This window comes from Mustela nivalis (assembly GCF_964662115.1).
Source record: "Mustela nivalis genome assembly, chromosome: 10".
In the NCBI taxonomy this organism is placed as follows: Eukaryota; Metazoa; Chordata; class Mammalia; order Carnivora; family Mustelidae; genus Mustela; species Mustela nivalis.
The window spans coordinates 62,580,745-62,603,926 of NC_139029.1; the positions used below are offsets into that span (position 1 = coordinate 62,580,745).

The window sequence follows — 23,182 nt, forward strand, 5'->3', positions numbered from 1 at the left end:
GGGGTTCAGAACTTCCATGGAGGAAGTGGCTGCAGATGTGATGGAAATAGCAAGAGAACTAGAATTAGAAATTGAGCCTGAATATGTGACTGCATTTCTGCACCTCATGATCAGACTTTAAGGAGTTGATTCCTATGGATGAGCAAAACAGGTGGTTCCTTGCGATGGAATCCACTCCTGGTGGAGTTGTTGTTTAATAGCACATTACCCACAGTAGAACATCTTTCCGAATTGGAGCCGATCTTCTCAAACCCTGCCACTGCTTTACCAACTAAGTTGATGTAACAGTCTAGAGAATTTTTTTTAATTTTTTGACACAGAGAGAACACAAGCAGGCAGAGAGGCAGGCAGAGGGAGAGAGGGAAGCTGACTCCCCACCGAGCAAAGAGCCCAATGTGGGGCCTGATTCCAGGACCCTGAGATCACAACCCGAGGCACCCCTCTAACAGTCTAAATCCTCTGTCATTTCTACAGTCTTCACAGCACCAATTGACTTTGCCCAGATCCATCATAAGAATCACCACCTATGGCAGCTATCGCCTTGCAAAATTTATTTCTTAACTAATAAGACGTGGAAGTTGAAATTCCTATGTGGCCCATGGGCTGCAGGATCAATGTTGTGTTAATAGGCGATGAAAGCAACGTTACTATCACTGTACATTTCCATCAGAGCTCTTAGGTAATCAGGTGCATTGTTAGTGAGCAATAATACTTTGAAAGGCATCTTTTTTCTGAGCAATAGGTCTCAACAGTAGGCTTAAACTACTCAGTAAACAATGTTTTGAAATGATGTGCCACCAACCAGGCTTTGTTGTTCCATTTTTAGAGCATAAGCAGAGCAGATTTAGCATAATTCTTCAGGGCCCTGGAATTTTCAGTATGGTCAATGAGGCGGGCTTCTTAAAGTCACCAGGTGCATTAGCTCCAAACAACGGAGTCAGCCTGTCCTTTGACGCTTTGAAGCCAGGCATTGTCTTCTCTGTACCTGAGAAAGACCTAGATGGCATTCTCTTCCAGGATAAGACTATTTCATCTGTACTGTATTTCGTGTAAGCTCCCTGCATTAATTGTCTTAGCTAAATAATTTGCTGGATAACTTGCTGCAGTTTCTCCCTTGGCACTTGGGTCTTCACCTTGCACATCTAAGTTACAAAGAAGGCTTCTTTCCTTAAACCCCTTGAACCCACCTCTGCTAGCTTCAGACTTTCCTTCCGCTGCTTCCTCATCTCTTAGCCTTCATAGAATTGAAGAAAGTTCGTTAAGGCCTTGCTCTTGATTGGGTTTATGGCTTTGGCTTAAGAGAGTGTTGTAGCTGGTTTGATCTTTTGTCCATAACTTTCTCCATACAAGCAATAAGCCTGCTTGACTTTCACTTTCTAATCCTTTATGGATTCACTGGAGTAGCACTTTCCATTTCCTTCAAGAACTTCAAAGTATGCCTCTATAAGAGCAGTGGCTCCTCTTATTCTTGTTTAGAGCAGTAGCCCTAAAAATATATTGGCAAAGACATAGAGGGCCAAAGATGTGGCACCCTCAACAGAATTAAACGAGAAGAATGCCACTGCCCACACTTGCATTGGTTGGTGTGTTAAATGCTTGTCTACTTGTTTGATGCTCTTCACAGATCTGTACTCCTGACTTGGTGGTGTTCTTGGCTTGTGCTAATCAGAGGCTCAAAGAAAGATTACTGAAGCGCGCAGAGCAACAGGGGCGGCCTGATGACAATCTGAAAGCTACCCAAAGGAGACTAATGAACTTCAAGCAGAACGCTGCTCCGTTGGTCAAATACTTCCAGGAAAAGGGGCTCATCATGACAGTAAGTTAGCTACACTTTTACATGTCTGGTGTAAGAACAATCTTTCAGATTTCAAATTCACCTGTTCTTGTTTAGAAACCATCTTTACTTTAAAAAAAAAAAAAAGTGGCTTTTCTTGGGTTTTAGATCCAACGGGGAAAAAAAATCAGTAATTTTTACCTGCTTTGCCTTGATTAAGTCATTATGATGAAAATACTTCCACTTTAGTTTAATTTTATAAAAAATGATAAATTTTAATCTTGGCTAGAATTCTATAGCCCCCAAAGACAAAAAGCATTTTCAAATAATTATTTGGATCATTTTAAGTAGTACTTGCCCAATTTCTCAACTCTTCTGTCTGTGGAAACCAAGTAAAGTTGATAGACTTAAAAACACATAGTTGACATAGTGTTCTATTAGATTTGCATTTGTAAGTTAGGTTTTATCACAGGGTACCATATAAGGAAATGAGATCCTAATAGCACAAAAAAATTTCCTAAGTGTCTGACTTGCTTAAAGCAGTAATACTGTCTGCAAATGAAGGCATTAATCATTCTGCTCTACTAACCCAATGCTGATATTAATGTTAATGTTTTCATAATTAGTTTGTTTTGTGGTTAATGATACTCAATGTACCAATAAAAGATGGGACTGAATCATTACTTAATACAGTTCTGAGAATACAGGAAGTTAGAGGTGAAGAGTCAGCTAAATTATAATCCCATCACATCAGAAATTCAAGTATTAAAACAGAGGAGACAAAGGTATTGGTCATCTGAAGAAAACTTTTTATGGGAGAACAGCTAACATCAGAGCAGCTCCAATGATAACTGGATGACAGCAGAGCTCAGCACATCCCTCCCCCAGCCCTTGGGTTTTTCTCACCAGACCAGAGATTCTTGTCTGGTGAGGTTACAATGCCCAGTAAACAATCCGATGAAAATAATGCATGCCTTTCTTAATAAAATGCACGTAAGATTTTTTTTTTTTTTAACAAATTTTAAGTAACTCTACCGAAGCTCATCCGCGGGGCCCCTTTGACCTAGCAATTACTGGGTAAAAAATCTCTTCATTAGACTAAGATGCCCTTAGATCTGAGACAGTCAGGACACTTGAATAATAATCTCTTTGCAGCCTTTTTAGCACTCTAAAGAAATATTTATTCGAATGTGCTCTTTGAGTCAAAGTTGTCATGTCAGAGAATTGTAAATCTGATCTGAAAATTGTTCACAGTGCCAGAGTTCATTTTATGGTTTAAAAGAGACATTGAAAATAGGAAAGATTCAAGAAAATCGGCGTGAATGTTTCTCTGGTTATTTTTGTTGGGTTTGTTCCCTGTTTCTCTAGCAAATTACCAGTGCTGACTTCTGCATTGTGTTATGAGAAAAGAAATTTACCCTGCAGACCAAACCCCCAACTGCAAAGTGCAGAGCCAGAGTTTTAATTGATGTTTGCAAGGCTTAAAGGTATTACCAGAGCGTCTCTGATTACTCCCTGCCTGTCACGTTCGTCATCACAAGCAGAGCAGATTTCCCAAATGAATGCAGAGTGGGGATTGTTAATTTACTAATATTTTGCATGGAGGTGAAATGCCATTGCCAGTAATTGAGGGAGTCAATAACAATGTGGATGACAGCCTGTAACCTCACTGCTGAAACCAAATAAGCTTTAGGTTAAACACCTCTAATTATTGGGAGACTTGCCTTGGAAAGTCACCTTTTGAAAAGTGGTGAATGCAAACACAGGCTAGGCTCCGGGGAATAGGATTAGAAAATTTCCATCCGTCAAAGGAGCAAGTACTGCATCCTGAGTCACACCTCCTCCTTCAGAACACGGATCATAGTTCGGTTTTGGAATTAAAATATATTTGGTAATATTTCTGCCTTAAAGATGAGTTAAATAATAAAAAAACAATCATCCTTATTCATCACAAACATATTAAGATTTTAATTTAAAAACTGGGCGTTAATAGATCAAACCCAAATATTTCCTTTTCTCTGTAGTTTTTTTCTGTTGCTTCTACCTGCCCATCTTCATTGATTCATTTATTCATTTAGTAAATATTTATTGAAAATCACTGGGTGCCAGGTGCTAGGGATGCAAAGCTAAATAAGCAAGAGGTAAGGACCTTTATTTTATTCTGTTACAGATTACAAATTCCTAGAACAGTACCTGCCTTGTACATAATGTGCTCCCAGTAAATGAACAAAGTCTGTGGGGAAAGAGATAGTAAACAATGAGTTATTCAATGTGATAACTGTTGCAAAGGAGAATGTACAAGGCATCCTCACATATGTCATACACTGTGTTAGGAATTGAGGGGAACAGGCTCTTCCCACCCACAAGTAAGATTAATCATTCATGCTGGTTTGAGGTTCCTTTAAGACCACAGAGACCACATTCCTCTTTAATCTCGGTGCTTCTCTTCCCGAGTGCTTTGGAGTCTGAAACTCTCACTTGAAATCTCGTGCTCCGGTGCCATTTAATAAATTCATGATGTTCTAGAACTTGGTCTCCGACTATACATTGGAGATGATGTTACCTACCACATAATGTTGTATGGTTGAAATGAAAGAATGTGTGTACCACGGAAGAGACTGGCAATGCAGAGGCCATGTTGAGGGTACACTGTGCAGCCCCACTGCCTGGCTGATTCCAGCTGTGCCACCTACCGACTGCGTGAACCCCTGCAGGCTACTTAGCATCTCTTCTGCCTGATTTGTGAAATGGGTATAAACATTCATCCTGCCTCAGTGTAATTATAAAGAGTAAATTGATATCAGGTATTTAGAACAGTGCCTGAAATGCTGTAAGTGATTGATATTGTTTCGTAAATTCTTGTGTTTCTTCCTCTCTCTTCCCTTCACCCTCCTCCCATCTTTTGGAACCTACAATTACCACTAACAATTCTGTGCTCTTTGAGGGCCCTCTGTTGCCTTTTCTCCCATAGAAAGATTATTGAGAAAACCCAAAATGCAGAATCAGATTTTAAAAGCTTCATGCCGAATTCATTTTTTCAATTTTTCTTTGAAAGTATCTGTTTCCAGTTTTTAAATTGTCCCAGTGTTTGTTTAACTTCTATATTGTCTGTCTAATCAAGCCATATAATGGCCGTGTCTGAATAGTGCGATTAGATTGTACGAAACATCAAGTCATTTTTTTTCTTCTTTTTTTCTTCATCATTGACTCTACCTATTGGCAGATTTCACTCAAGAACAAACCCAGTGCAACTGAAGAGAAAACCTAATCAAAATAGTCAGGAAAATATGCTGTTATCTGAATACTGTATCTTATTGACATGGTTCCCATCACTTGGACCTTTTCATTTTTATTCTTTTATTATACTTACCCATATACAGCCATCTGTGCAAGAACTAATGCTATGAAATCATAAGGCTAGGATAGTAGGGACATCACAGAATCTTCTCAGACAACTTTATATGGTTTTTTAACTTACTGTAGGGTCAGATGTAATTTCTCATCATATCTTTTACAGCTCTGTGCTCTTAATTAAGTTAGGTGCTATGAGTTCTCCAAGTTTGTGAAGAGTTTTGTTTAGAAGTTTGTTTGAGTATTACCGGGAGCAAGAAAGCTGCTTATTTAGTCTTACTGGGTAAGCTCTGTTTCATGACATTTTTAAGCACTGGGGCTTGATGAAACTATAGAGTTCATGAAACATAATTTCCCTTCTATGGGTTTTTCGAAAGTTTCAATAATTATATATATGTGTAATGATAATTTTTTATCTTTATTTTCAAAGTTAAAGAAACTGTTTTAATCATCCTCACTGAGTTGGATGAAACTTACTGAAGGCATAGCATTAATTACCACTAATGGTAACTTGGGTACCAACTTGGGTACCTGGGCGACTCGGCATTAAGCATCTGCCTTTGGCTCAGGTCATGATTCCAGGGTCCTGGGATGGAGCCCCGCATCAGGCTCTCTGCTCTGCGGGAAGCCTGCTTCTCCCTCTCCCACCGCCCCCCCCACTTGTATTCCCTCTCTCACTGTCTCTCTCTATCAAATAAATAAATAAAATCTTAAAAAAAAAAAAAGACAAGTCAAGCTTAAGTTTGATGAACTATTAAAAAAATATACACAGTTTTGTTCATTGAAGGGCCTTCTAAAATGATTGAAAAATAATAAGGTAAGCTATAATGTTTATATTTTTATTTTCCAAAATGCACTGTGCTCTTGATCCAGCCAGAAAACCATGGCATTCACCAGGGAAATTGTTACACACTTGTGTGCATTGAATAAATGCTGCTTAATATAGAAAATAATCATTACCACTGTTTGAAAGACATATTTTTAGCGTGTGCACATACATGCACGCGCACGTGTGCGCACACACAGACACGCACACAAAATTAGGGATGACATGCTTACAAATAAAGTCTCTAGATAAATCTATTTGGCTTTAAGGAAAGCTCCCAACATTTGCCTTTTCTCATTTTGGATTAGGAAATACTTCATTGCTGACTGACTTTGGTGCTGGGGAAACCACTGACAGAGAGAACACATCCTTGTCATAACCACAGTATTGTTAATTCACGAGATACTGTCCCTGAGCCCCCCAGGTCACCCCCCTATGCCCCATATCATTTCCTTCAAATTTGAGAATACCCATATTACATATTTCAGATTCACCACTGAAACTATGTAGTTCCCATCCCACCAGACACTTGTAGCTGAAGGCAAAATAAACAGGAACAGTAAAAGTTAATTTACATAGAACCGAATAATTATTTGTCAATTAACTTAGTTTCCTAGGAGTGGACACCACCATTTAAATCCAAGGACACTTATCTCTAAGCAGCCAGTGCATAGCCATTGGTTAATCATCACCATCTCTACTAGCATTGCTGCCAGGAGGTGGGGGGTGGGGGTGGGAAGGTCAGGGTTGGGGGTGGGTGGAAAATAAATCTAAACAGCACAAACCCTGGGCAAATTCAGCCACTCGCCTAAACACAAGAAAGCCAGTGAAGATGCTTCCTAACAGTTTCCCTGAACAAATCCATTCTCCTAAAATTACTCAGAGGAAGGTTCTGTCATTGCTTCTCAATACTTGAGGTTGATGAATTGGTAAATAGGTAACAGAGTAAAGCTCTGTTTCCTTTAATATTATCACTTATTATATCCTGTTTAAATATTCATTGTCATGTAATGAAAAGGTCCATTAATTCCTTTTGGGTGGGTTTAGTAACTAAGGCAGAATACAGTCAAAGAGCAGTTTTCAAAGTTTAATAAGAAAGGCTATTGGGCGGGTGCCTGGGTGGCTCAGTGGGTTAATCCTCTGCCTTCAGCTCAGGTCATGATCTCGGGGTCCGGGGGTTGAGCCCCACATCGGACTTTCTGCATAGCAGGGGGTCTGCTTCCCCCCCTCTCTCTGCCTGCCTCTCTGCCTGATCTCTCTCTGTTACATGAAGAAATAAAAAATCTTAAAAAAAAAAAAAAGAAAGAAAGTCTTTTGGGTGATGGCGTATATACGTGTGCTGAGTATACAGCCCTCTGAATTGTTTTAAATTCAATTAAAAAAAAAAAAAAGCTAAGTAGACAGTGCCCTCTGGCAAGAAACCTGATACTGTTAGAACCTCAGTAGGAAGATCCCAGAGGAAACATGGGAAATATCCATTTTGATTCGAAGGCAAGACAGCTTATAAGGAGTCACACTGACTAGGCAACAAGCTTTTATAGAATCCTACTGTGTGTAGAGGCAGCAAGACAGAGCTGCCCTAGAAAAACTATTGCTTCTTCTTTGAGGACAGTGGCATCTTTGTGGATTTTTTTGGAATGGATATTTGGATTTTTTAAAAATTAACATATAATGTATTAGTGGTTTCAGAGGTACAGGTCTGTGATTCATCAGTCTTACATAATACCCAGTGCTCAGTACATCATGTGCCCTCCTTAAGGTCCATCACCTTGTTACCCCATCCCTCCCCTTTTGTCCCCTCCAGCAACCCTCACTTTGCTTCCTGAGATTAAGAGTTTCTTATGGTTTGTCTCCCTCTCTCGTTTCATCTTATTTTTACTCTCTTCCCCTATGATCTTCTCTTTTTTTCTTAAATACCACATATCAGTGAGACCATATGGTAATTGTATTTCTCTGATTGACTTATTTCACTTAGTATAATACCCTCTAGTTCCATCTACATCGTTGCAAATGGCAAGATTTCATTTTTGATGGCTGCATAATATTCCTGTCTGTCTGTGTGTACATATATATACCACATATTCTTTATCCTTCCATCTGTCAATGGACATCAGGGCTCTTTCCATAGTTTGGCTATTGTAGACTTGGCTGCTATAAACTTTGGGATTCAGGTGCCCCTTCGGACCACTACATTTGTATCTTTGTGGTAAAAACCCAGTAGTACAATTGCTGGATCATAGGGTAGCTCTATTTTTAGCTTTTTGAGTAACCCCCATGCTGTTTTCCAGAGTAGCTGCACCAGCTTGCATTCCCACCAACAGTGTAGGGGGGTTCCCCTTTCTCCACATCCTCGCCAACATCTGTCATTTCCTGAGTTGTTAATTTTAGCTATTCTGACTGGTGTGAGGTGGTATCTCATTGTGGTTTTGATTTGTATTTCCCTGATGCCAAGTGATGTTGAACACTTTTTCATGTGTCAGATTCTCCCTTCGTGATCCTGTAGCTATTTATCTCTCTTTCTCTCAGCTATCTTTGCAGAAATGTCTGTTCATGTCTTCTGCCCATTTCTTGATTGGATTACTTGTTCTTTAGGTGTTGAGTTTGGTAAGTTCTTTATAGATTTTGGATGCTAGCCCTTTATCTGATATGTCATTTGTGAATATCTTCTCCCATTCTATTGGTTGTCTTTGGTTTTGTCAACTGTTTCCATTGCTGTGTAAAAATGTTTTACCTTGATGAAGTCCCAATAGTTCATTTTTGGCCTTTGGAGATGTGTCTAGCAAGAAGTTGCTGGAGCCAAGTTCAAAAAGGTTGCTGCCTGTGTTCTTGTCTAGGATTTTGATGGATTCCTGTGTCACATTGAGGTCTTTCATCCATTTTGAGTCTAATTTTGTGTATGGTATAAGGAAATGGTCCAGTTTCATTGTTCTGCATGTGGCTATCCAATTTTCCCAACACAATTTGTTGAATGGTGAACCTTTTTCTATTGGACATTCTTTCCTGCTTTGTCAAAGATTAGTTGACCATAGAGTTGAGGGTCCGTTTCTGGGTTCTCTGTTCCGTTCCATTGAACTATGTGTCTGTTTTTGTGCTGGTACCATACTGTCTTGATGATGACAGCTTTGTAATAGAGCTTGAAGTCCAAAATTATGATGCTACCAGTTTTGATTTTTTTTCCAACATTCCGTTGGCTATTTGGGATATTTTCTGATTCCATGAAAATTTTAGGATTATTTGTTTCAGCTCTGTGAAAAAAGTTGACCATTGATGGTTTGAAAGGGATTGCATTGAATGTGTAGATTGCTGTAGGTAGCAGAGACATTTTAACAGTATTTGTTCTTCCAATCCGTGAGCATGGAACATTTTTCCGTTTCTTTGTGTCTTTCTCAATTTCTTTTTTTTTTTTTAAGATTTTATTTATTTATTTGACAGAGAGAGATGACAAACAGGCAGAGAGGCAGGCAGAGAGAGAGGAGGAAGCAGGCTCCCTGCTGAGCAAAGAGCACAATGCGGGGTTCCATCCCAGGACCCTGAGATCATGACCTGAGCCAAAGGCAGCAGCTTAACCCACTGAGCCACCCAGGCGCCCCTCTTTCTCAATTTCTTTCATGAGTTCTATATAGTTTTCTGAGTGCAGATCCTTCCCTCTTTGGTTAGGTTTATTCCTAGGTGTCTTATGGTTTGGGGGTGCACTTGTAAATGGGATTGACTCCTTAATTTCTCTTTCTTCTGTCTCATTATTAGGGTATAAGAATGCAACTGATTTCTGTGCATTGATTTTATATCCTTCCATGTTGCTGAATTTCTGTATGAGTTCTAGCAGTTTTGAATTGGAGTATTTTGTGTTTTCCACAGAGTATCATGTTATCTGCAAGGAGTGAGAGTTTGACTTCTTTGCTGATACAAATGCTTTTATTTATTTTTGTTGTCTGATTGCTAAGGCTAGGACTTCCAGTACTATGTTGAACAGCAGTGGTGATAGTAGACATCCCTGCTGTTTCCTGACCTTAGGGAAAAAGCTCTCAGTTTTTCCCCATTGAGAATGATATTAGCTGTGGGCTTTTCAAAGATGGCTTTTATGTTATTGAGGTATGTGCCTTCTATCCCTACAGTGTGAAGAGTTTTAATCAAGAAAGGATGCTGTACCTTGTCAAATGCTTTTTCTGCATCTAACAAGAATATCATATGGTTCTTGTCCTTTCTTTCTTTCTTTTTTTTTTTTTTTAAAGATTTTATTTTTATTTATTTATTTGACAGAGAGAAATCACAAGTAGATTGAGAGGCAGGCAGAGAGAGAGAGGGAAGCAGGCTCCCTGCTGAGCAGAGAGCCCGATGCGGGACTCGATCCCAGGACCCTGAGATCATGACCTGAGCCGAAGGCAGCGGCTTAACCACTGAGCCACCCAGGCGCCCTTGTCCTTTCTTTTATTTATGTAGTGTATCACATTGATTTGCAGATGTTGCACCAACCTTGCAGCCCAGGAATAAATCCTACTTGGTCATGGTGAATAATCTTTTTAATGTATTGTTGGATCCTATTTGCTAGTATTTTGGTGAGAATCTTTCCATCCATGTTCATCTGGGATATTGGTCCATAATTCTCCCTTTTGGTGGGGTCTTTGTCTGGTGTGGAGATCAAGGTAATGCTGGCCTCATAGCAAGAGTTTGGAAGTTTTCCTTCCATTTCTATTTCTTGAAATAGCTTCAGAAGAATAGGTATTAATTCTTATTTAAATGTTGGGTAAAATTCCCTTTAGAAGGCATCTGGCCCTGGGCTCTTGTTTGTTGGGAGATTTTTGATGACTGCTTGAGTATCCTTGCTGGTTATGGGTTTGTTCAGGTTTTCTCTTTCTTCCTGTCTCAGTACTGGTAGTTGATGCATCTCTAAGAATGCATCCATTTCTTCCAGACTGCCTGATTTGTTGGCATACAGTTTCTCATATATGTTCTTATAATATTTTATAATAGTATTTCTTTTGTGTTGGTTGTAATCTCTCCTCTTTCATTCACTATTTTATTAATTTGGGTCCTTTCTTTTTTCTTTTTGATAAGTCTCATGATTTTATTTATTTGGGTCCCTCTTTCTTTTTGATAAGTCTGGCCGGGGGTTCATTGGTCTTATTAATTCTTTCAAGGAACCAGCTCCTAGTTTCATTGATCTGTTCTACTGTTCTTTTGGTTTCTATTTCAATGATTTCTGTTCTCATCCTTATTATTTTTCTTCCTCTGCTGGTTTTAGGCATTATTTGCTGTTCTTTCTCCAGCTTCTTTAGGTGTAAGGTTAGGTTGTATATTTGAGACCTTTTTTATTTCTTCAGAAAGGCTTGTATTGCTAAGTACTTCCTCTTAGGATCGCTTTTGCTGCATCCCAAAGATTTGAAACAATTGTGTTTTCATTTTCACCTGTTTCCATGAATTTTTAAAAATTCTTCTCTAATTTCCTGGTTGACCCATTCAATCTTTAGTAGGATGCTTTAGGACCCTCCATGTATTTGAGTTCTTTCCAAATTTCCTCTTGTGTTTGCGCTCTAGTTTCAAAGAACTGTGATCTGAAGATAGGCAGGGAATGATCCCAGGCTTTTGGCACCAGCTGAGACCTGATTTGTGACCCAGTATATGATCTATTCTGGAGAATATTCTATGCGCACTTGAGAAGAATGTATATTCTATTGTTTTGGGATGGAATGTTCTGAATATATCTGTGATGTCCATCTGGTCCAGTATGTCATTTAAAGCCTTTATTTCCTTGTTGATCTCCTGCTTAGATGATCTGTTCATTGCAGTGAGGAGGGTATTAAAGTCCCCTGATATTACTGTCTTATTATTGATGCAGTTTTTTTTTTAATTTTGTTATTAATTGGCATATATAGTTGATTGCTCCCTTGTTAGGACCATAAATATTTCCAATTGTTAGACCTTCTTTTTGGATAGACTCTTTAAATATGATAAAGTGTCTTTCCTCATCTCTTATTACAGTCTTTGGTTTAAAATCTAATTTGTCTAATACAAGAATTGCCACTCCTGCTTTCTTTTGTTGTCCATTAGCATAGTAAATGGTTTTCCACCCCCCACTTTAAATCTGGGGGTGTCTTGCAGTCTAAACTGTGTCCTTTGCCAACAGCTTATCAAAGTGTCTTGCTTTTTTATCCAGTCTGATAGTCTGCGTCTTTTGATTGGGTCATTTAGACAGTTTACATTCAGATTCAGAGTAACTACTGAAAGATATGAATTTAGTGTCATTGTGTTATCTGTAAAGTGACTGTTATTTTCTATTTTCTCTGTTCCTTTCTGGTTTATGTTACTTTTGGGCTCTCTTTTTGTTAGAGGATCCCTTTTAATATTTCTTGTAGGACTGGCTTGGTGATCACACATTCTTTTAAGTTTCTGCTTGTACTGGAAGCTTTTTATCACTCTTTCTATTTTGAATGACATCCTAGTTGGATAATAAAGTATTCTTGGCTGCATATTTTTCTCATTTTGTACCCTGAATATATCATGCCAGTTTTTTCTGGCCTGCCAGGTCTCTGTGGATAGGTCTGCTGCCAATCTAATGTTTCTACCCTTGTAGGTTACAGATCTCTTGTCCTGAGCTGCTTTCAGGATGTTCTCTTTGTTTCTGAGATTTGCAAGTTTCACTATTATATGTTGAGGTGTTGACCTATTTTTATTGATTTTGAGGGAGAGTTTTCTGTGCCTCCTGGATTTTGATGCCCAATTCCTTCCCAAATTAGGGCAGTTCTCCACTATAATTTGCTCCAATATACTTCTGCCCCATCTCTCCCTCCTCTTCTTCTGGGATCCCAATTATTCTAATATTTTGTAGTTTATGGTGTCACTTATCTCTAAAATTCTCCCTTGTGATTCAGTAGCTATTATCTCTCTTTCTCTCAGCTGGTTTATTCTTCATTGTTTGGTTTTCTGTATCACTAATTCTCTCTTCTGCCTCATTTATCCTGGCAGTTAGAGCCTCTATTTTTAAAAATTAATTATTTTTATTAACATATAATGTATTATTTGCCCCAGGGGTACAGGTTTGTGAATCAATAGGCTTACACACTTAATAGCACTCACCATATCACATACCCTCCCCAATGTCCATAACCCAACCACCCTCTCTGCAACCCCCCTACCCCCAGGAACCCTCAGTTTGTTTTGTGAGATTAAGAGTCTCTTACGGTTTGTCTCCCTCCTGATCCCACCTTGTTTCATTTTTCCCTTCCCTACCCCTCCACTCTGCCTCTCGAATTCCTCATATCAGGGAGATCATATGATAACTGACTTTCTCTGATTGACTTATTTCGCTTAGCATAATACCCTCTAGTTCCATCCACATCATTGCAAATGGTAAGATTTCCTTTCTTTTGATGGCCACATAGTATTCTATTATATATATATACCACATCTTCTTTATCCATTCATCTGTTGATGGACATCTAGGTTCTTTCCATAGTTTGGCTATTGTGGACATTGTAGAGCCTCCATTTTTTTATCGCATCTCATTGGTAGCTTTTTTTATTTTGACTTTTTATTTTGTCTTCTATGCTTTTTTCAAACCTAACTAGTACTTAATAATCATTATTCTGAACTCTAGCTCTGACATCTTACTTATGTCCATACTGATTAGGTCCCTGGCAGTCAGTACTGCCTCTTGTTCTCTTTTTTAAAGATATTATTTGTTTATTTGACAGACAGAGATCACAAGCAGGCAGAGAGAAAGGAAGGGAAGCAGGCTCCCAGCTGAACAGAGAACCCAATGCGGGGCTCAATCCCAGGACCCTAGGATCATGACCTGAGCTGAAGGCAGAGGCTTTAACTCGCTGAGCCACCCAGGCACCTCTTGTTCTCTTTTTTGAAGTGAGTTTTTCCGTCTCATCATTCTTGCAGAAAGTGGTCACTTTTCTATTTGCAGAGTTGCAACTATTCTTTTATTAGAACTATGAATTGAGTTTGCAGGTGTTCAGAACGATTTGATAGCTATCTTGCTGAATTCCTGGGACCAGATGAAATTAGCGTCTACTTCTCCTCCACTATGTGAGACTCCTCTAGTAGTACATGTTTAATTTACTTATTAACATAGATCTTTGTAATCCTGGTTTTAAAATAACCAGAGCTAAATTTAAAAATGAATCCAATTATTTTCATTTTTTAAAAAATATTTATTTATTCATTTGAGAGAGAGGAGGAGAAGCCTGCTCAAGCCGGGGGAGGGGCAGAGGGAGAGCGAGAATCCCAAGCCCACTCTTCCCTGACACGGGACTCAGTCCCACCACCCTGAGATCATGACCTGAGCCGAAATCAGGAGTCAGACACCCGGCCAACTAAGCCACCCAGATGCCCTCTGATTACTTTCATTACTGTGGGCTCTCAAAAGTAAAATATATGCTATGATACCAGTTTCCTTCTCTGATCTTTTGTATAGAAAGGAAAGTAAAAGCACTGAGAGATAAAGCTATTTGCTCACAAAGAGCAACCCACAGGTAACAAAGCATCGTCCACTGTTCTGGGAGCAAATTGGGTTGCTTCAGAATCAGCCTCATAACAACATGAGGAATAGGCAGGTACCGAATCCAAAGCAGCTTCTGTCATTCCGTCTCCCTAACAAGCAAACATCAACTCACAACTTCTCCACATCTAAAGCTTGCTTAGTATCAGTGCTGTTCACACTCTACAAACAGAATAAACCAAATGACTCAGTGCAAGCCTCTCCTTTCAAAGTGGGAAATTGATGCCGACTATAGGACAAGTCCATTCTCAGCACCCGATGATAAGAGCGCTTACACCAATAAAGGCAATATTCTCATTGTGATGCTTCAGGCGAGTGTTTAGAGGAAAAATGAGGATGAACTTAAAGAATGAACATGCTTCCTTCCCCAAACGAATGTAAATATTTTTGTGTTGACTGTATCATTTCAGACATCCATGAAATAGAGTCCAAAGAGCCCCAACGCATGACTTATAAATCATCTTATGTAGGGCCTGACATGATAACCGTGAAGTAGTATTATCTCAGGAAATCGAGATAATACTCAAGTGAACACATCCAAAAGATTCACATGAAGAAAATTCCAATTCCGGGAACTATGGTAGATAAGTCTATCTAAGATTATTTTAGTTAAGGCTTGTGCTGTTTCTATGGGACTGGCTTTCACGACAGCTTGTTTTTATTTGTGATCTTTTTAAAGTAAAATGAAACTCAGAGATAGTTGATAGCTGAATGTCATGTCATACTAACAGTTTCCTACAAACTCTCATTTCAGCCTTACTTTCCTGACAGGAAAATATACAATACACACATATACATTTTCAGCTGGTCATGTTTCCAGGAGATGCTGTAGTCAGAAAAATACTTTTGACAATAGTGTCAGAGAATATTCCACACTTCTAGAATTAGGTCTTAATTTACTTCAATATGTTATACTGAGACCTATTGGGACATTGTAAGAAAATCATATTTTTGGTAAAGTTCTTAGACTAATTTTTTTTTAATTAAAGACCAAACTAATTGGACTTCATCAGTATCTTTAAAGAGAGATAGCAGTGTAGTTAAATCAGTGACTACAGAGGATGAAGAAGGAGGAGGTGGGGGAAAAGGGACAAAAAAGAAAAGGAAGGACAGGCATGAGAAATTTGCCAGTCAGGAGAATACAAAAAATATATATACATATATTATGAATAGATGGCGTCTTAGAAACAATGGCTAATAATTTCTGAGTGCTAACTATGTGCTTCATAGTATTCAAAGTGTTTCACGTGTTTTAGGTCATCAATCTTCACTAACTGTCCATGAGGCAGGCAGAGGCCCATCTTGTTTCATTGCCCTTCACAGATACTGTGCTTTCTACAACTTAAGGTTTGTGGCCACCCTGCATCAAACAACTTGATCAGTGCCAGTTTTCCAATAGCATTTGCTTACTTTGTGTTTCTGCGTCACATTTTGGTGAATCTTGCAATATTGTAAATATTGTCTCTATTCTTTGTAATGGCGATCTGTGATCTTATGACTCACTGAAAGCTCAGATGATGGTTAACATTTTTTAGCAATGAAGTATTTGTAATGAAGGTATGCATATTGTTATTTAGACATAATGCTATTGCCCCCTTAATGGACAGCTGTTAGTATAAACATAACATTAATACTCACTAGGAAACCAAAAAATCCACTGGGCTGATTTGATTGCAAGTCGGTTATTATTGTGGTGGTCTGGGAGCAAATCTGCAGTATCCCCGAGGTGTGCTTTTATTGTTGTCATGCCCGTTCTTAAGTGAGCACACTGAAGCACACGAAGGTGTAGCTGGCCCAGGATCCCACCAGAGTGGTGCGGCTTTAGCCCCGACCTCGGACAGCCACCCCAGAGGAAGCATCTGTGGTTGCTGTATTGTCCTTTCATTCTATCATTCTAGATGGTAAAGAGGAAAGCCCACTACTGTTTTCTCCAGGCATTTATCATTTGATAAAAACCTCTCTTCAGCTGTAATCTCTTCATTTCTGTTTCTCCAAAACGGATATGTAAGAAAATTAACTCTGTTGGTGTGTTCCATGGAGACGCTGTAAAACAAAACAAAACAAAAAGTAATTTTACTAGGTAACAGATGTAAAATAATTAAGGTAATTCATGAAAGTGATCCATCTGAGCACATATACAAAAAGGAAATTTTACCATGGAAGCCCAAGCCTTGTATTTTTGTTTATCACCATTACACATTATCTTCTTTGCTTGCTGAGTTTTACAAATCAAAGGTAAAGCCAAGGCTGCAGTTTAGCTACAGGCAAAACCCTATCCTTATCTACTTAGAGTCTTATCATTCATCTTATCCATTATGACCGTTCTTTTATAGTCATTCATTCAAACATTTTTATCGAGGGTCTATTGCGTGTCAGACGCAAGCACTTTCCCAAGTACAAGGACCCACATGCACAATGGTAGGGAATCCAAAGATGATGTGGAGATAAACCTGCCTTCTTGGAGTTAGTGTGCAGGCAGTGAGGTAAGCATAAATTGCCTGAGAACAGCACAGGAAGTGGTAAATGCTGCTCAGAGAGGTATAATAAGCCAGAAGGAGTCAGGGACAGGGGAGTGACTTCCTCCTGGAAAGATTAGGAAAAGCTTTACTGGACATATGGGCCCTTGAGGGATGGGTGAGAGTTGGAACCCAGAAATGGGATGGAAGGGCATTTTAAGCGGATGTCAGCAGACGCCAAGGCATGTATGGTATATAATGGAGTTGTGAGAATTAGAACGGGGACAATTGTGCTGGACCAAACTGAAGAAGGCAGTGCAGGCTAAGGAGGAAAGGGTATTCCGTGGGCAGGGCTGGCTTCAAAGACTCTGAGCAAGGGAAGGACCTACCAAGAAATGTAACCTGGTGGTTGTGTGCAAAACACGGAGTGGAGGAAATGTCCGGAAGGGATCTGACAAGGGTAGACGCAGGGATGGTGACTGCATAAGACACAAGGTTTTACTTCTTGGGGCAGGATTGACAACCATCTGGAGCTAACTACAAACATGGGAATAACTGAAAACGTGCTTGATGAAATTAACCGACATCAGTCACTGGCATATGAAACGTAGCATAAATCGTACCGATGTAACTATTTAGATTTCCCATTTGGATAACGTTCGTGGCAGATTTGAAAGGAAATTGGACAGGAAACCAAAAGTTACATATCAAGGACTAGGATGAGCTAAAGTACTATGAAGCAACGTTAAAATCCAAGCAGAGAGGCACCAGGGTCCGTTGAATCACCAATTAGTCTTTCCACAGATAGTTTCAACCTAACTCACCAAGTGAGTAAGTTAACGTAATTAAGTGCAAAATTATGGATATATTTGGAGCCATTTATTTTCATGGCACACAGCCCTACAGATCTTATAGATATGAAGATATAGTACCATTAAAACACTGTATGGTAACAGGTTATTATGAAAAATAAAAAGTTTATGGGTGGGGATGCCTGGGTGGCACAGTTGATTAAGCATCTGACTCTTGGTTTCTGGCTTGGGTCAGGGCGTCGGGGTTGTGAGATCCAGCCCTGTGTTGGGCTCTTTGCTCAGTCTGCTTGGCATTCTCTCTTCCTCTCCCTCTACCCCTCCCACTTATACGCTCTCTATCGTTCAAATAAATAAGTCTTTAAAAAAAAGTTCAGGGGTACCTGGGTGGCCGAGTCAGTTAAGCATCTCACTCTTGATTTTGACTCAGATTATGAGCTCAGGTCGATGAGATCAAGCTCCGCATGGGGCTCTGTGCTCAGTGGGGAGTCTGCTTAAGATTTTCTCCCTCTGCCTTTGCCGCTCCCCCCACTCACACGCCCTTTACCTCCTGTACACACACACACACATACACACACACACACACACACACACACACTCACTCACACACATTTTTCAAAGTTTATATCTGTTAGAGATATGTGTGACTACAATATAGCTGGATAGCTATGGCTTAAGCAAACAGGTTTATCTGATAATGTGTTATAATAAGTAGAGATGGCCGATCCAAGGCTAGTTCAGTGCCTTAATGGTGTCATCAAGGAACCACGCTTCTTCTATCTTTCTGTTCCACCCTCTGTAATGTATTTCCTCATTGTAACAAAATGGCTGCTATTGCTCTAGTCACCAAATCCATATTCTCAATAGGACAAAGGGTTTAGTGCAAGGGCTGGACAGCCTCATCTGTTATACTTTATTAGGAAAGAAAAGCTTTCCAGTAAACCTCTCTCCCTCCTTCACTAACTTGTACTTAGGTGTCATGGCTCAGAATTGGGTCACATGCTTTCTGTTGCTTTCAATGGAAGCTAAGAAATGAATTACTTAACTCCCCAGCCTCTGATATAGAGGAGGGCAAAGGAAAAAGGAATTAAAACAAATACTGAGTAAGCCAACGTAACAATAACTGCTGCAAGGTAAAATATAATAATAAATAATTCCATTTTCTCTGTTTAAAAAGATATGGGACAGAGAAGAGTCAGAGTGTCAATGCACCAAATTAAAAAAAAAAAAAGATATGGGGAAATACATTCGCTAGTAATCTATTCAAAAGGATTAAAGTAGAAAGTGTCTGCACTGAATATTAATGGCGGCTTTTCAGCAAGCTCTTTAAGCATCCCAGGCTCTCCATTCACTTCATATCTAATTCTCACAACAGTCCGTAAAGTTTGGTGGGGGAAACAGGCTCAGAGAGGTTCAGGAACATACTATAAATGCTGGAGCCAGTAAATAAGGGACTTGAGGTTTGAAATAGGCTCTGTCTCACAGAATCTACTCAGTCAGTAACAAGAGACTGAGCCAGACCTGTATCTGAGCAAGGAGTTAACCACCCTCTCAAAACAGTCAGAAAACCTATTGAAGAGGCCATATGAATGTGAATCACAAAATACTCTTGACTGAGAAACTGAATTCTGAGAGAAATAAAGGAACTAACATAGTATATCAAATGCTATGCCAGCTGCTTTAGCAATATTGACCTCTTTTAATCACTCAAGCCTGTCAGGTAAATATGAAAATTATGGGGTGCCTTACGTGTGCCAGGAGTTTTATCTAAGTTATCACTTTTCAGGTAAAGGCAGGAGTTTGCTTTCCTTTCACAGATAAATCCTCTACCTCACAACCTGACTCTTGCCTCACCAATTCCGTGCCTCACAGCGGACACTGCCCTTTCTTCTCCCATCTGCCCTGCTTCACCCCTGGGACTCAGTGCGTGCTCTTGTGTGTTGTTTTCACTGTGACTGACTCCCTCATCTGTCATCCTGCCTGTCACCTCACCAGCGTCTGGATGGCTCATATCCAGGCACAGCCCTGAGCATGGGGCTGCATCTCATTTACCCAGCCCCAGCGGGTGCGGTGGAGATCAATACACAGACATGCCCTTATTCTGAAGGAGCCCACGAGGAGAGGGGAGGAAAGGAGATAGAAGAGTGACCTCAGTGCACTGGAACCAATTCCCTCTGCTTTCTCCGTGGTAAACCTGTGGGGCTGAATGAACATAAAACTCTCCGGGACACAATCTGTGGAGGTTACTCCACGCATTCAAAAAAAGTAATCAAGCATTTGAGGTTACTGAAAGAGAAGTCATAATCATTCCCAACTTCAGGACTGGAAATTGGAATAAGTGGACAGAAAAGACTGAATCAGGAGGCTGACCAGCCAAGGAAGGAGTGGAGAAATAAAAGGAATTTTATCATAACCATCTTAATATCTTGCTGAGTCCCACCTCCTTGATTTAAGGATTTAATTGAGCACAGACTAAAAATAAACTTAAGAATACATTTTTAGGCAATTATTTTGAGATTTATAGCTAATATGAGATACTTAATGAAGACATTGATTTCTGGCTTTCTAACCTCCAATAGGAGGTAATAAAACAACCCTAAACTTAAAGAGAAGGTCTGTAGAGAAGAAATCTGGATGTGTATAAATTGTAGTGTGACTTAGACTATTTTCAGTAACCAGCTTAGTGGGGACTGTGTAGTCAGAACAGTCCCAGATACACAGAGAATACTTAAAAATATTTGTTTAATTAGTGGTGCCTGGGTGGCTCAGTCAGTTAAGCATCTGACTCTTGATGTCAGCTCAGGTCTTTATCTCAGGGTTGTGAGTTCAAGCTCAGTGTTGGCTCCACATTGGGTGTGGAGCCTACTTGAAAACAGATATTTTTTTTTCAAATATATATATATGCAATCAATTAAGGATTACATCCTTATGTATTAAGGATGAAATCCTATATATATATTGGATTTCATCCTTAATCACTGCAATTAATTATATGTATGCAATCAATTAAGGATTATATGCAATCAATTAAGGATTACATCCTTATGTATTAAGGATGAAATCCTATATATATATTGGATTTCATCCTTAATCACTGCAATTAATGCATTGATTAAGGAGTTAGACTGAATAAATTATTTTTAATAAGTTGAGTGTGAATAAGATGTGGTTAAACTTCATTCATTTGGGTTGGATAGGTACTTTCAAGTAGTGTTTTAAACTCAGACTTTCAAAAACTCATGCCTTCCCCTGTGTCTGGCCTTGAACCATTGCTGATTCGCAGGTTATTTGAAGGTGTCAGCAACCATGAGAGATTTCTCAGAAAATACCACAAAGTGTGCTTCAGTTTCTACAATTGCTGTCAAATAAGGAGCAAGGAAGAAAAAGAGAAACAATAGATTTTTTTTTTAAAGCAGCTTGTTTCTTTCATGAAAATTTCATCTGAAAATATCAAGATTGTCATGCAATGTGAGCTATGTTTTCTTCTCTATTCTGAAACTTTTGCTTAAAAATCTGAATACAGACACCACTGTCACTTGACATAGCCTTGATATGTTTATTTTTAGCTCTTCTATCAAGGCTTTAGAGTTCTTATGTTCATGACAAACTAATTTTGACAGAAGTCCAAAAAGATGACTTGGTTCTTACAGTTGAATTCAGCAGTAATTGCAGTGAAACCTTGTCTGTCTCAAGATCTTAAAGCCTCGGGTGAAACCATCTTGGCTGTGTTAGCAATGGTAGATGACTGCAGCTTACTTGTGGGTGCCTGTTCACAGCAATTCAGTCTGAATTCATAAAATGCTGGGATTTAGTACTAACAATATCAGTTCGTTAATTTCCTAGAATTGCATGCATAGGCAATTCCATTACGGCACTGCTTTTCTCCATGTTCTGTCAAATGATAGTTCTACTTTAAATTTGGAAGAGAAGAGAAGAAACACTGGAAACTTCAGCTGGCTCACATTGTCTTCTATTACATGTGTTGGTCACAGACAATATTCTGTTCAGCAAGAGGCTGTTGCCCAAGCTTTCCCCACCCCCAAGTATAATTAATGTACAGTGTTATATTAGCTTCAAGTATACAATATAGTGATTCAACAATTCTATACATGACTCAGCACTCATCATGATAAGTGCACTCTTAATCCTCTGTATCTATTTCACTCATCCTTCCACCCACCCACCCCTCCTGTAACTGTCATTTGTTCTCTAGAGTTCAGAGTCTGGTTTGTTTGTCTCTTTTTCCTTTGATTATTTTTACAAATTTCATATGTGAGTGAAATTATGTGGCATTTATCTCTCTGACTGACTTATTTGACTTACATTATGCCTGCTAGACCCAACCATGTTGTTGCAAATGGCAAGACTTCATTCTTTTTTATGGTTAAATAATATTCCATATGTATATACCCTTCTTCTTTATCTATTCATTTATTGATGGACTCTTGGGCTGCTTCCATATCTTGGTTATTGTAAATAATGCTGCAATAAACATAGGGTGCATGTATTTTTTCAAGTTAGTGTTTTCATTTTCTTTAGGTAAATACCCAATAGTGGTACTACTGGATCATATGATAGTTCTATTTTTTTAATTTTTTGAGGAATCTCCATATTGTTTTCCACAGTGGCTGCACCAGTTTTTATTCCCACCAACAGTGCAAGAGGGTTCCCTTTTCTCCACATCATCACCAACTCTTGTTATATCTCGTATTTTTGATTCGAGCCATTCGTACAAGTGTGAGATAATAGCTCATTGTTGTTTCGATTAGCACTTGCCTGATGAGTACTGATGTTGAGCATCTTTTCACGTGTCTGCTGGCCCTCTATATATACTCTTCGGGAAAACCTCTTTTCACATTGTCTGTCCATTTTTTAATCGGATAATTTGGCTTTTTGGCATTGAGTTGTATACGTTTTTTGTATATTTTGGATATTTACCCCTATTGGATATATTATTTGTAAATATCTTCTTCTGTTCAGTAGGTTGTCTTTTTGTTTCGCTAATGATTTTCTTCACTATGAAAAAGCCTTTTATTTTGGTGTAGTTCCAATAGTTTAACTTTGTTTTTGTTTCTCTTGCCAGAGGAGACTTACCTAGAAAACTGTTGCTATAGCTGTTGTGAAAATGCAAAACATTTTGTTGTCATATTTGTTGTAAAAAAAATTACTGCTTTTGTTTTCTTCTAGAAATTTTATGGTTTAGGTTTGATATTTAGGTCTTTAATATATTTTGAATTTATTTTTGTGTACAGCATAGGAAAGTGGTCTGGTTTCATTCTTTGGCATGTACCTGTCTAGTTTTCCCAATAGCATTTGTTGAAGACACCTTTCCCATTGGATATTCTTGCCTCCTTTGTCATGAATTAATTGACCTAATTACCGTGGGTTTATTTCTGGGATCTCTATTCTGTTCCATTGCTCTATGTGTCTCTTTTTGTACCAGTACCATACTGGTTTTTTTGT

General features: G+C 39.0%; 1 protein-coding gene across 1 annotated transcript in view; it reads left to right on the forward strand.

Annotated features, from left to right (window-relative positions):
• Positions 1–879: 879 nt before the first annotated feature.
• The window catches only part of AK5 (adenylate kinase 5), a gene marked incomplete at its 5' end in the record, with an annotated part of 185,240 nt that continues 162,937 nt past the window's right edge, over positions 880–23,182 (forward strand). Inside the window, 3 exons of the mRNA XM_082688564.1 lie at positions 880–1,049; positions 1,301–1,433; positions 1,625–1,816. Of these exons, the coding sequence (XP_082544690.1) occupies positions 880–1,049; positions 1,301–1,433; positions 1,625–1,816 (495 nt within the window). The remainder of the gene's footprint in view (positions 1,050–1,300; positions 1,434–1,624; positions 1,817–23,182) is intronic.